The sequence below is a fragment of the Empidonax traillii genome, unplaced genomic scaffold, assembly GCF_003031625.1.
Source record: "Empidonax traillii isolate 1590-97213 ecotype Southwest subspecies unplaced genomic scaffold, ASM303162v1 scaffold248:size1534464, whole genome shotgun sequence".
In the NCBI taxonomy this organism is placed as follows: domain Eukaryota; kingdom Metazoa; phylum Chordata; class Aves; order Passeriformes; family Tyrannidae; genus Empidonax; species Empidonax traillii.
Genome location: NW_020955441.1, coordinates 1194589 through 1206939, shown reverse-complemented (window position 1 = coordinate 1206939; position 12351 = coordinate 1194589). Strand labels below are relative to the sequence as shown.

The following is a 12351-nucleotide window of genomic DNA, read 5'->3' as shown; positions in this document are numbered from 1 at the left end:
AAAAGGGTGGGGACAAGCTGTGAAGATGCATTTGCTTTGTGATACATTAAGATGCCTGTGCACTACGAGATGAACATCATTTGCTTTCATCTTTTCTTGCAGATAAATGACAGCTTCCTGTTAACAAAATTATCTTTGCTGTTTTATTAACAGCTCAGAAACAAGCACTGTTTTCTTTGCATCTCTCAAGCCTTCCTCCCTTTTCCTTTCTCTTTTGCCCTTGGCAGGCTGTGTATTCCCGTGTGGCACGCATATGCAAAAATGACATGGGGGGATCCCAAAGGGTCCTGGAGAAACATTGGACATCCTTTCTGAAAGCTCGGCTCAACTGCTCAGTTCCTGGGGATTCATTCTTCTACTTTGATGTTCTGCAGTCTATCACAGACATAATAGAAATCAATGGAGTGCCCACAGTTGTCGGTGTATTCACCACACAGCTTAACAGGTGAGAGACGAGCAACTTTACATCAAAGGTACTGCTCTGGTTCTCTCTTACACTGAGATTGCTGCCATTGTAGTCTGAGTTCTTGCAACTGTTTTTCTAATTTTACAGCATCCCTGGTTCAGCAGTGTGTGCTTTCAGCATGGATGACATTGAGAAAGTCTTCAAAGGGAGATTTAAAGAACAAAAGACTCCTGACTCTGTTTGGACAGCTGTACCTGAAGACAAAGTACCAAAGCCAAGGTAAAAGGTTTTTACTCATGATGTCATTGTCCTTGTAAAGAGCTACCTTAAATCAGCTGCACTCTGGAGTGCCAAAAGCAAACCCAAAGCAGAACTTGACACTTCAGCCATAAGGATGCTCATTAGCTGTCTGCCTTCTCTCATTAACGAAAATACCAAGAGGAAAACAATGTTGTTCTCATTTCAGACCTGGCTGCTGTGCAAAACATGGCCTAGCAGAGGCTTACAAAACCTCCATTGATTTCCCAGACGAAACACTCGCCTTCATCAAATCTCATCCTTTGATGGATTCAGCTGTTCCCTCAGTCACTGAGGAGCCTTGGTTTACCAAAACACGTGTCAGGTATGACATTGTTCAAAAATAACACATGTGAAAAGGAAAACAAGAAAACTTGCTGTTAATGATATGCCTTTTGGTCTTGCTAGATACAGATTGACAGCAATAGCTGTAGATCACGCTGCTGGACCCTACCAGAACTACACAGTCATATTTGTTGGCTCTGAAGCAGGAGTAGTACTTAAAATCTTGGCAAAGACCAGGCCCTTTTCTTTGAATGACAGCGTATTACTGGAAGAGATTGAAGCATATAATCATGCAAAGTAAGTATTACCAGAACATCTAAGCTTTTCATCTAGTAGTTGGTACCTAGCTAAAAAAGATTATGGTAAGCGCAAGCCAGCTCATTATCACCAACATCACCACTTGTTTGTCATTTCATCATGTTCCTCATGTTGAATAACCTGAAAATATTTGGTGACTTGCCATTTTGCATGGGTTCAATGAACAACCTAATTCCACTCCAGTGACGTCAGTGACACAGTCTAATTCTCCCACAAGTACTTCTGAAACGTCAGAAGTATCTGCTGATATTAAATAATCTGAGCTTATCTTGAGGGGTTGCTCAAGAGTGACCAATAGGGTATAAACTACATCTGATCATTTTAAACTCACTTATTCTGGCACAAAGAATTTGGGAATAGAAATGTTCCAATTAGACTCTCCAGGCATCCAATACAGGACTCCTTTTCTGCTCTGTCAAGATATTTATGCTGACTGAGAGAACAAAGAAAATGGGTTTAGATTTTTAGATTTAGATTTTTGTCACCTAGATGTAAATAGGAACAGAAGCTGGCATTTGATAACCCATAGGTTTGTTTTGAAATCACTCAGCAAAGACTAGTAGGTTACATTTGTATATATAAAAAGTCTGTTTTCAGTATCTACACTGAAAATAAATAAATAAAATATTTACTGCACAAGGTACTACAGTCACTAAAGCAATGGCCTCCCATTATTTTTGCTGAACAGGTGTAATGGAGAGAGCGAAGAGGACAGGAGAGTCATTTCCCTTCAGCTGGACAGAGACCACCATGCTCTGTTCGTGGCCTTCTCCAGCTGTGTCATTAGGATTCCTCTGAGCCGCTGTGAGCGTCATGGATCGTGTAAAAAGTATGGCTACATTCCTGAATTCCCCCTTAAAGGAAGGGCACCAGCATCTCTTGGGAAGGAAGTAAAAAATGCATGATTTTTTGGGGTTTTTCTCTTGCAAGGGCATGTATTGCTTCACGGGACCCGTACTGTGGCTGGTTAGACCATGAGACATGTGGAAGAGTGACACCAGGCATGTTGTAAGTACTCCTTTTCAAATTAGCCCAGCATCTCTACATATGCTTTACAGACCCCATGAGCTCATATCCTGTGCCTCTTCCCTTGCACACAGTTAATAAATCTCCCTTTTTTTAAAGATGTTTTTTCAGTACGCTGTATATGTAAGGGAACAGAATGCTTAAGTCTGGCCTAATTATGCAACCTTTGGGTGAAGACTTGCTTTCAGTGGGAGTTTTACATGTGCAGGAGGACAAGCAGAGCTGTAGGAAGAGCAGTTTGGAAGCAGGAAGGCTGCCTGCAAACCTGAGCAGCTCAGAGGGGAGAGCACAGACTATCCCCTCCCAGGCATGCTCACGGCCAGGGCACAGCCAATTGCAAATATGAAAGCACAGGATTCACAGTGGGAAGAGTAAGGTTGTGCCTCTGTGCTGGAGCTGGGGTGATATATATGCATACCAAAAGGCATTTTGCACAAATCAAGTCTGTAATATATGGTGCATTAGCAGCTGTATCTTAAAAAGAGGCCTTTGTAGCAGGCCAGTGCAAAGTTTAACTAGTATAATTGGACAGTTGTATCTAAACCCAAGAGCATGCCCAATGGAGAAGACATGATGCAGTTGCTGAAAAAAAGGGATTTTTTTTTTTTTCTATTTCCTGGCATAAGCACACACAAAGAGTTTTAAAGCCTGGGCTATAACTAACTTGTGCATTTTGTGCAATTCTTTCGGCCGTACCCTGGCCATTGGATATGTTTCTATTTGCTCCTTCCAGGGGAAAAAAAAAATAAAAATCTCCATTTGTATCCTTACTAATACTGTTAATTGCAGGTTCTCTTTGTTTGTTTCATACAACCACAGCACTGGAGGATACGTACAAGATGTCGAGTACGGCAACACGGCGCAGCTTGGGGACTGCCATGGTAAGGCACAGTCAATGCTGCTCCTCTGTAGTGTCTCACCGTAGTCTGTGGCCACACCTCACTGTGGATGTTAAATTTCTGATGAGCTTTTCAGTAACATGATGAACACATCACCTGGTGTTACTGTGAATGTTCACAAAGCTGAGCTTTTTGGTCCTGGGTGGCAGAGTTTTTGTCTTTCCTTCACCAGTTTACAACTATTTGGGGTCTACGGCAAAGTATTGAAGAATTTATTTTTTGTAACCAGTAATATTTTAGTTTTTATTTTCCATTACTCAGGTTTGAGATCTTTTGCTTTCTTTTTGTTACTTTTTACTGATTACTTGTTCCTTTAATTCTTTTAGAAATTTTGCCTACTACAGCTACACCAGATTACAAAATATTTGGCGACCCAACATCTGGTTAGTTTTTTTTAATTTTTTTGAATTAATGACCTTTACTTTCCTTCAGTTCAGCATTTTCAGCCCTTTTTTCCTTCCTTTTGCACAGTTGGCAGTCCTCCATTTTTGTGCTTTTACTCATGTTCCCACTGATGGTAAAGATAGTCAGACTCTTCTCACTCAGCACTTCACCCTGTGTAGCCGCATGTTAACAGCTCATTATTTATTGAGCCATCTTTTATTAAAGAGCCTGATTAACATAGATGACATCTTCACTGCACGAAGTCCACTAAGCTTTACTCTTTATCCCCAGCCATGCGTTTGTGAATGCCCCTATTGGTCATCTCTAGTAGATGAATGGCAGAACTTCATCATCTTCCTCCTTACCTCTCCTCTTCTCTTTTCCTTCTTTCCCAGCAAGCTTTTTGCTCAAATACACATTTTCTAAAATGTGTATTTCTATATTTTTGAAATGCTTTAAGTAGTTTATGCTAATGGCAAAAAATTTAACATCACAAACTGTGTAGCTGAATGAGAACTTGTGTAGACAAAAGTGGCTTAGAAAAAACATTGTGCGTTGTTGTCAGATGGACTTTCACATCCTTTTCTCCTCTAGTGACTTTTCTAGTAGTGTTTTCACTGTCAGCCTCTGGTGTTCAGGGACACCCAGTGCTCCTCTGTTGAACTCAAGAGCAGAACCTGTGTTGACTTCAACAGGAGCAAGTCTCAGCCCTTATTTTCCAGTCTTTGCTTCTGGAACTTGGGTCTTTGCTTTCAAACCAAGGGCACGCTTCTGACTGACAAATACAAAAATAATCTATTTGTATGTTGAATTTGTAAGAGTGAAAAAGGAACAATAATTTGTGGTTTGGTCTCTGACATTTTCACTTCTGTAACCTGACGAAAAGTTTGAGACAAATGTCTTCCAGATCAGTTTACTCATAACGCAAGTTAGAGGCTCACTTAGGAAAGCAAAACAAAACCGTGTTACACGCAAATGCTGCCTGGCTTCATGAGTGTTTACTGACTGAATTTTCAAAGTGATATTTTATGACACAGATAGAACTGAACCTTATTTTCAAGTCCTGAATGAGTGTGCTTTTGAAGTACATTTCTCAAGTCCGATCTTGAGCCATAGACCTTACTGTGACAGTGAACACGAAACACTTGAGTGTTCAAACCAGGCTGCAAATTGTAAGCCCAGTTTGATGTGTTTCCTGCTCCTGTGCATTTTCATGTAGGCTGTGGTGGTTCTGTTCAGCAAACGTACTACAGAGAGCCAGAATCTATGCAACATTATTCCTTAAAAACCATTACAAAACAGAGGTTAAAAACATTCCTTTTATCCCCACCTGCAGAAATAGCTCATTCAGCAGTTCCTGGTATACCATAATAGCAATAATGGAGCTGATCTGGTTTCTCAGGCGTAACCTGTCATGAGTGTATATCTTTCCAAGTAACTTCTTTTTTTTTTTTGATGTTTAAAAGGCAGCCAAGTATGTTGTCTCCAATGAAGAATACAGCAATTAAGTAGACTAAGTTGTTGCTTTTCACCCCCACAGTTGCTTACTTTAACTTTTGCACTGCTTTCATGTTTGACTTCTCTGGCTTTTTGGCTAGCAGCTGTTGATGCTTAAATGTACTTTTTTCATACTTAAAGTTTTGAAGTGATTGATTTTAATCAACCATCTGTACTTCTGCAGAGCGTAGGGGGGTCACATTTTGTAACTCCCATTAAATACTGTCTCCAGTTATAGCTTAGATGTGCCATGAAACACATTAATAAAAATCTGTTTGCCACCACAGACATGAAGTTCTCCTCAGCTTCCATTACCACAATGGCAAGTATCCCAGTTATATCACCTAAAGTGATTGGTTCCTGGAAACCTAAAGTGACTGGCTCTCGGAAATTTGTAGTTCAAGATGACCCAAACACTTCTGATTATTCTGATCCATTATCAGGTGTCCCAAAGGGTAAGGCCTTACCAGGGAATACATTGCAGCTGAATGGAAACCTGATAGTCTCAGCATTGCCTAAGGTTTAAATGTAACAACCATGATTGTTGGGCTATATTTTACACCCATTTCCTGTGAATATGCAGACAGTGCAATCATGTTTTTCATATATACTTATCCTGTGGACAAAGTGCTGCTTAGAGATTATAATGAGAAACACAGATAATAAACTCAGCCTTTTATTCCTGGGATGTTTCAAAACTCCCATTGAAATCAGTAGGAGTTCTGGATGCATTAAAAAAAAATTACCTTCAAGACTTGCCTGCACCTCTGTTTGTTGTTTTCAAACCAGTCTAGTTTGGTTAAGACTATTAGTCTTCATGAATGGTTGCTTATGTTTGGGTTTTTTCATTTGAGTTTTTTCATTTGGGTTGGAGGTGGGGGGGAAACAGAAAACGAATCAGAGCTCAGTGACAGATCCATGTGTTAAATGGGGCATATCCCAAACTCTGCTTGCCTGGAGCATGTTTCTGAAGAACGTGGGTCATAGTAAGAATGTGCTGAATTTTTATTCTCTGGGTATGAGCATCAGTTTACAGATGGCCTCAGTACATACTGAGACACGCAGAGATTTTAAGCTGAACACAAAAAGAAACCTATTCTGCCTGTAGTTCATCCTTCTGTTCACTTAGCTAAGTGAACCTTTGATTAGGCTGTTATGGCAGTAGAGACTTTAACTGAGTAGAACTATTGCAGTCAACCACAGAATCGAGAAGCTTCCAATCCCATAACCAAAACTTAACACAATTCTCCATCAGTGCACAGTACAGTGAGGTGACAGACATGTTTGCACAATTCTGTATTTACTGAAAAATCTCACCAGCCAAAAACCATTTGTGTTTTATTACCATTCACCAAAACATATCAGGTTTCCTATCAGCCATTATGGCAGTGCATTTGTCATTTTAATTTGTTGCAACTATTTTCCGTTTTGCTTTAAGTTTTTATTATCATTTGCTCTTGGTTCTGAATCACGTTTTGTGTCATAGCTATTAGTGAACTTTACTCATTTTTTCCTTCTTCTTCTGCACAGTGCCATTAAAACCTGTAACCCTGAACATTAACCGTGTTCAAAGGCCTTGCCTCTAACAAAAAGTGAATCTGTTCCTTCCCTCTTGCTCTTTCATTCTAACGTGTCTTGGGATAGCAGCAGAATTACTTTCATTAAAAACTAACATTGTCTTAGCTGCAAGATGTCTGTGGTTGCTTTAAAAAAATCTCAAAAAACCAAAGGGAGCTTGTTAATATACAAATAAAAAAATTAATCAAATATTCAACTTCTTAGTCTAAGCTAAAAGTTTCTAAATTTTAACATTCTCTAATAACTTACCCTGCAAGTTGGTTTTTTTTATTGTTATGTAAGTATTTATGTTCATTATTGGCTAAAAAAAGAAAAAAAAAAGAAAAAAAAGTTAGTGCTCTAACAGAATCACATGATCCTGAACTTCAAAACTTCTACATGAATATAGTGCCAGGTGTGCACTACAGGGCGGACAACACGGGGGTGGAGTAGTTCACAAGTTTTGCACCGTGTTACATTAGCATGGTTATAACAGTGCAGTATGTACTTTTACATTTTTACACAACATTTGCATAATCCTGTCTCTCCTTTGATACTGATTTATGAGTTGGGCAGAAAAGAGAGAGAGAAATCCATCCATGAGTTATTAATTGCTGTCTGGCCCAGTAGGACCTTCTAACCTCAATTTTCCAGCAGAAATCATTAATGTTAATAACATAAGGCCCCCATTTGTGAGCCTTAAAGGAAATTTGGGGACAGGCTAAACAAAACATAAGGAGAGAGAAGCTTTGACAAGAATTTCTTATTATCAAAGCAAATAGTCAGTCTTCATTTAGACTGGTCAATGCTCACACAGTCATTTTTATTTATAAAATTATTTGCATTCACCAGTGGTGGGAATTGCAGGATCCTACTGAGTTACACCAACACTACACCCAGAGCACTTACAAACACTGAGTAGACACTTCCCTGAGGGAGGCTGTTGTCTTCTTCTGAAATGTGTCAGTATGAATACCTGTAGATTGATGATATACTGCCTGTCTTTTGCAGGTGTAAGGTGGGAAGTACAATCAGGAGAGTCCAACCAAATGGTACATATGAATGTCCTAATCACTTGTGTCTTTGCCGCTTTTGTCCTGGGAGCCTTTATTGCGGGAGTGGCCGTTTACTGTTACCGGGATATATTTGTACGGAAATCCAGAAAAATACACAAAGATGCAGAATCAGCTCAGTCCTGCACGGACTCCAGTGGGAGCTTTGCCAAACTGAACGGGCTGTTTGATAGTCCCGTCAAGGAATATCAGCAGAACATTGATTCACCCAAACTGTACACCAACCTGCTGACTAGCAGAAAGGAGTTGCCTCCAAACGGTGATACGAAGTCCATGATGATGGACCACAGGGGACAGCCTCCAGAATTAGCTGCACTTCCAACTCCTGAATCTACACCAGTTCTTCAACAAAAGACTCTGCAGGCCATGAAAAGTCAGTCGGACAAAGCGCATGGTAACCTCAATGCTTCACGAAAGGAAACCCCGCTAAAAAGCCCTCAGTTTTTTCCTTCCAGTCCTCCACCGCACTCCCCTCTAAGTCATGGACATATTCCCAGTGCTATTGTTCTACCCAACGCTACCCATGATTACAATACATCTTTCTCAAATTCTAATGCGCACAAGGCAGACAAAAAGATGCAACATATTGATCATCCACTTACAAAACCATCCAGCAAAAGAGACCACAGGAGATCTGTTGATTCCAGGAACACCCTGAATGATTTTCTGAAACACTTAAATGAAACTACTAATAATCCCAAAGCAATTATGGGAGATATTCAAGTGGCCCACCAGACTTTAATGCTGGATCCAATGGGCAATATGTCTGAGATCCCACCTAAGGTTCCCAACAGGGAGGCGTCTTTATACTCTCCTCCATCGACTCTTCCAAGAAACAGTCCCACAAAACGAGTGGACGTTCCCACCACCCCCGCAGTACCAATGACCTCTTTGGAAAGGCAGAGGGGTTATCACAAAAATTCTTCACAAAGGCACTCGATATCTGCCCTTCCTAAAAACTTAAACTCACCGAATGGTGTTTTGTTATCCAGACAGCCAAGTATTAATCGTGGGGGGTACATGACCCCCACGGCAGGCACAAAGATGGACTACATGCAAGGGACGCCTGTCAGCGTTCACCTCCAGCCTTCCTTGTCCAGGCAAAGCAGTTACACGAGCAACGGCACCCTTCCTCGTACAGGAATAAAGAGGACACCCTCCTTAAAACCCGACGTGCCACCAAAACCCTCATTTGTTCCTCAGACAACTTCAGTCAGACCACTGAACAAATACAGTTACTAGGACATGTCTGTGCTAAAATGAGTGTGGCATTGACCTGTACAGGTTGTGAGATGATGTTGTGGTAGGCACGTAAGACAGAGACTTGCTTGTTATTAAGGAGAACAAAGTGGCCAAAGAAACTGTCTTTACTTCAGCAACATCTGTGTCTTGCCACGTGTAGCCGTAGCAAGACTTCGTGTACTTGCTACGAGCAAACACAAAAGAACAAAGGAAAGTGCTGGTCATTACATTTCTTTTGTTTGGAGCTAAGGAGACATGTAGCACAATGGGGTGGGGGCTACATTACTGTTCTAAATAGCTAAAAACAGTTATTGGGAAAAAATCAGTAAGCAAATACTTGAAAAATGGGTTCCATTTTAGACTGCCATTAAGTGTGGTCATTCCCATTAAATGTGAACATTTTACTATGTATGCATTCACCTTGCCTCTTGCACAAATGTCAGAAAATGGTAATGTCTCAATGAATAGCTGGGTTAATAATCAATTTGCTGGAATTCAGTCTCTGGCCCAACTGTAGCATTTTTTTTTTTTTCTCTCCATGTGTGTGGCATTTTGTTTTTGCCACAGATAAGCTGTGCGTGTGTGTGGATGTGCGTGTGTACTGTACACACTAGGATGTACTTAGATTCCCATTGCATCTTTTATGCTATGGAATTGTTTACATTGAGCATGACTGAACAAACAGATGACTCTGCCTTCTGCAGCCCGTTGGGTTCAGTTTGGAGCCAGCTAAGGATGAACTGCGCATCTCTGACAGCCTCCTGAGCGGTAACGCCCTGATGAAACAGTCACCCGGTGAAAGAGTGCAGATATGTTTAATTCTTCATAACTCTGTTATGCTGCTATTGATTCAGAGCTGTGCATTTCAAAACTAGTGTTTTGGGCTGGAACGGGGGAGTTTTACTGTGTTTCCACAGTGCCTCCATCCAATACCTGGCCACTGTGAACTTGAGCCCCTGTACTTCTCATTGAGGGCAGCTACTAATCAATTCACTTGGCAAACGCCTGTGTAACTGGAGAAGGTTACATTTTTGTTGCATTTAATTATGCCCTACACGCTGATAGACTCTTGTCAGTAAAAAAGAAGAAACATTAATTGGCCTGGCAGAAGCAGTCTGTGAAAACTCAACAGTAGTGCAATCAATTTGTTTTTGTTGTGTAAAGTAAGGTTTGTTTTTTTTCAAAGTCATGCAGGTAATGACAATATTCTGTAAATATTATGTGTGAGTTTACCTGAATCTGTGCATTTTGTGCCTTATTCATGCAAATGATAAAAGTACTAAAAAAAAAAAAAAATTTAAATCTGTCAAGTGTTCTCACTATAGCACATATCTCCCGAGTGCCAGTTGTAAAACCTCTCAACAGCACCCAAAAAAAAAAGGATAAAAAGAAAGAATAATTAATGGTAACTAAAGGCAGCCTACAATCCAAGAAGACAGCAGCATTAAATCACCTTACCATGATAAACATTCCACTCCAGCTCTCTGAAGGATCAAACAGTTATAATGTGAAATCAAATGAGGTTTCTAGGGTAATGGAACACCTGCTAAAGTTGTGTAAGCTATTTAGTAGGGTTTACAGTATCCACTTGCAGCTGATGTTCAACACAGATGGCTATTTTAGCTTGCAAACTACACACTACCACATTGTTTATTGAGCATAACTATAGAAATAACCGTGGCAGAGGAATATTCATGAATTAGTGGGACAAATAACTGCAATGGGTTTCAGAGACGGTGGAGATTTATATTATGTGTTCAAAGGGGAGAAAAGGTTAGTCACTAAAAAACTGGATCTCTGTTACAGAACAAATAAAGGATAGAAGTAGTCATTTCTTCTTGTAAGGCTGTAAGGGACATTTATTTCCTGAGACCTCTGGATCCAAAAATCAATGATCTCTCTTCCTAAACACTTCTGTCTTGCAACTAAAACACTACAGATTAATAACTATTAAAATGTACTCCGTTGTCAAAAGACACAAACTGATCCGAATTCACTTTACAAATATTAATACAGACTTGTGTGACCCGAAAGATAAATGTATGTGAACCCTGATAACCTCCTGTAACATTGTGCTGCCTTGTAGATGGTAATGTGAGTTCTCTCAGTATTTATGTTGAAATTTCTAACATTCAACCTAGTCCTTATTCTGTTAATTTAATAATAAAAGATGCTTTATCCATTTGTGCAAAGGTAAACGCAGATTGTATCTTTTTTAATGGTACGGCATAAAAAAAGTAACCCTTAAATGAAGCTGCTCTATACTATAGAGTACTTTAACATGTATAGATATCTTGTAAACTTGTATTGTGGATGTGTAAATAATACGTTCTTTGGGTTTTTAACACCGCATGTAAAGTCAAAATAAAATATTCCAATGTACTGAGAGTGTAATTTCATTATTGGTGCAGCATTATTGGTTTTAGGTGTTTGGTTGGGATTACAATGGAAGAAAATCTCTACTTGCCTTCAGTAGCTCAGTGAGGAAGGCACGGAGCCATCAGCCATACGGGAATTGTGGAGGTGGAAGTGACACACACCGGAGTCCTTCATTTTCCCTGCAGCCACGCACTGATGTGTGTTCCTGGAGAGCAGGGAGGGTCTGTAGGTGACTTTCAGCCTCCTGAGGTAAAGTAACCAGTGTGCAGTGGCAGAACCCAGTACAGAGCCAGGGCTGCCCACATGGCACACCAGCACGTTGCACTGAATTTGAAAATGTGCCCTGTATGCCCACATGAAGCCTGTATTGAAGCTTGATTCACATTTCACCTGGGCAAACCTTTCTTATTAAGGTAAAAAACCACCAATTCTGTGCAAATACAGCTCGGTTTTGTAAGAAGGTAGTGTGTTCCTTCTAAAACGTAGACTACAAAAGGTAGAGCTAATTACTGGTGAAATTAATTGCAGACCCACATAGCAGGACATTCCTACATACTTATTAATGCTTTATAATTGAAATTCACATTTCAGGCAGACAGTAAAGCCCAGCAGAAAAATATATGCTGTATATTTAGTAGGTGCCAACATCACACATGATTTTAAAATAAGATAATTTAGTATCAGAAAACAACTATAATGTACTCTTTTAATTAAAAGTTGATTTTAGATAATGGATAAAAATTATTTTTGTGACATTATGCTGTCAAGGTATTAATAATTTGAAATTGCTACCCATGTTTTAACAGTACAATGGCACCTATTTGTATCTTACTAAAATAAAAAAACTTCTAAGGTAAAAAAAGCATTGTGCTAAAAAAAAAAAAAAAAAAAAAAAAAAAAAAAAAAAAAAAAAAAAAAAAAAAAAAAAAAAAAAAAAAAAAAAAAAAAAAAAAAAAAAAAAAAAAAAAAAAAAAAAAAAAAAAAAAAA

The 12351-nt window shown here is 39.5% G+C and overlaps 1 protein-coding gene across 15 annotated transcripts in view; it reads left to right on the top strand.

The window, feature by feature from the left end:
• The window catches only part of SEMA6D (semaphorin 6D), a 214756-nt gene extending 204314 nt beyond the window's left edge, over positions 1-10442 (top strand). For 8 of the 15 annotated variants that reach the window (XM_027888998.1, XM_027888999.1, XM_027889000.1 and 5 more), the window contains 10 exons: positions 228-445; positions 554-685; positions 873-1028; positions 1112-1285; positions 1995-2135; positions 2237-2314; positions 3122-3213; positions 3558-3614; positions 5400-5567; positions 7681-10442. In XM_027888998.1, the coding sequence (XP_027744799.1) occupies positions 228-445; positions 554-685; positions 873-1028; positions 1112-1285; positions 1995-2135; positions 2237-2314; positions 3122-3213; positions 3558-3614; positions 5400-5567; positions 7681-8984 (2520 nt within the window). In that variant the 3' untranslated portion in view covers positions 8985-10442. The remainder of the gene's footprint in view (positions 1-227; positions 446-553; positions 686-872; positions 1029-1111; positions 1286-1994; positions 2136-2236; positions 2315-3121; positions 3214-3557; positions 3615-5399; positions 5568-7680) is intronic. The other 7 variants (XM_027889003.1, XM_027889005.1, XM_027889007.1 and 4 more) reach the window with 7 other exon arrangements.
• Positions 10443-12351: the final 1909 nt, after the last annotated feature.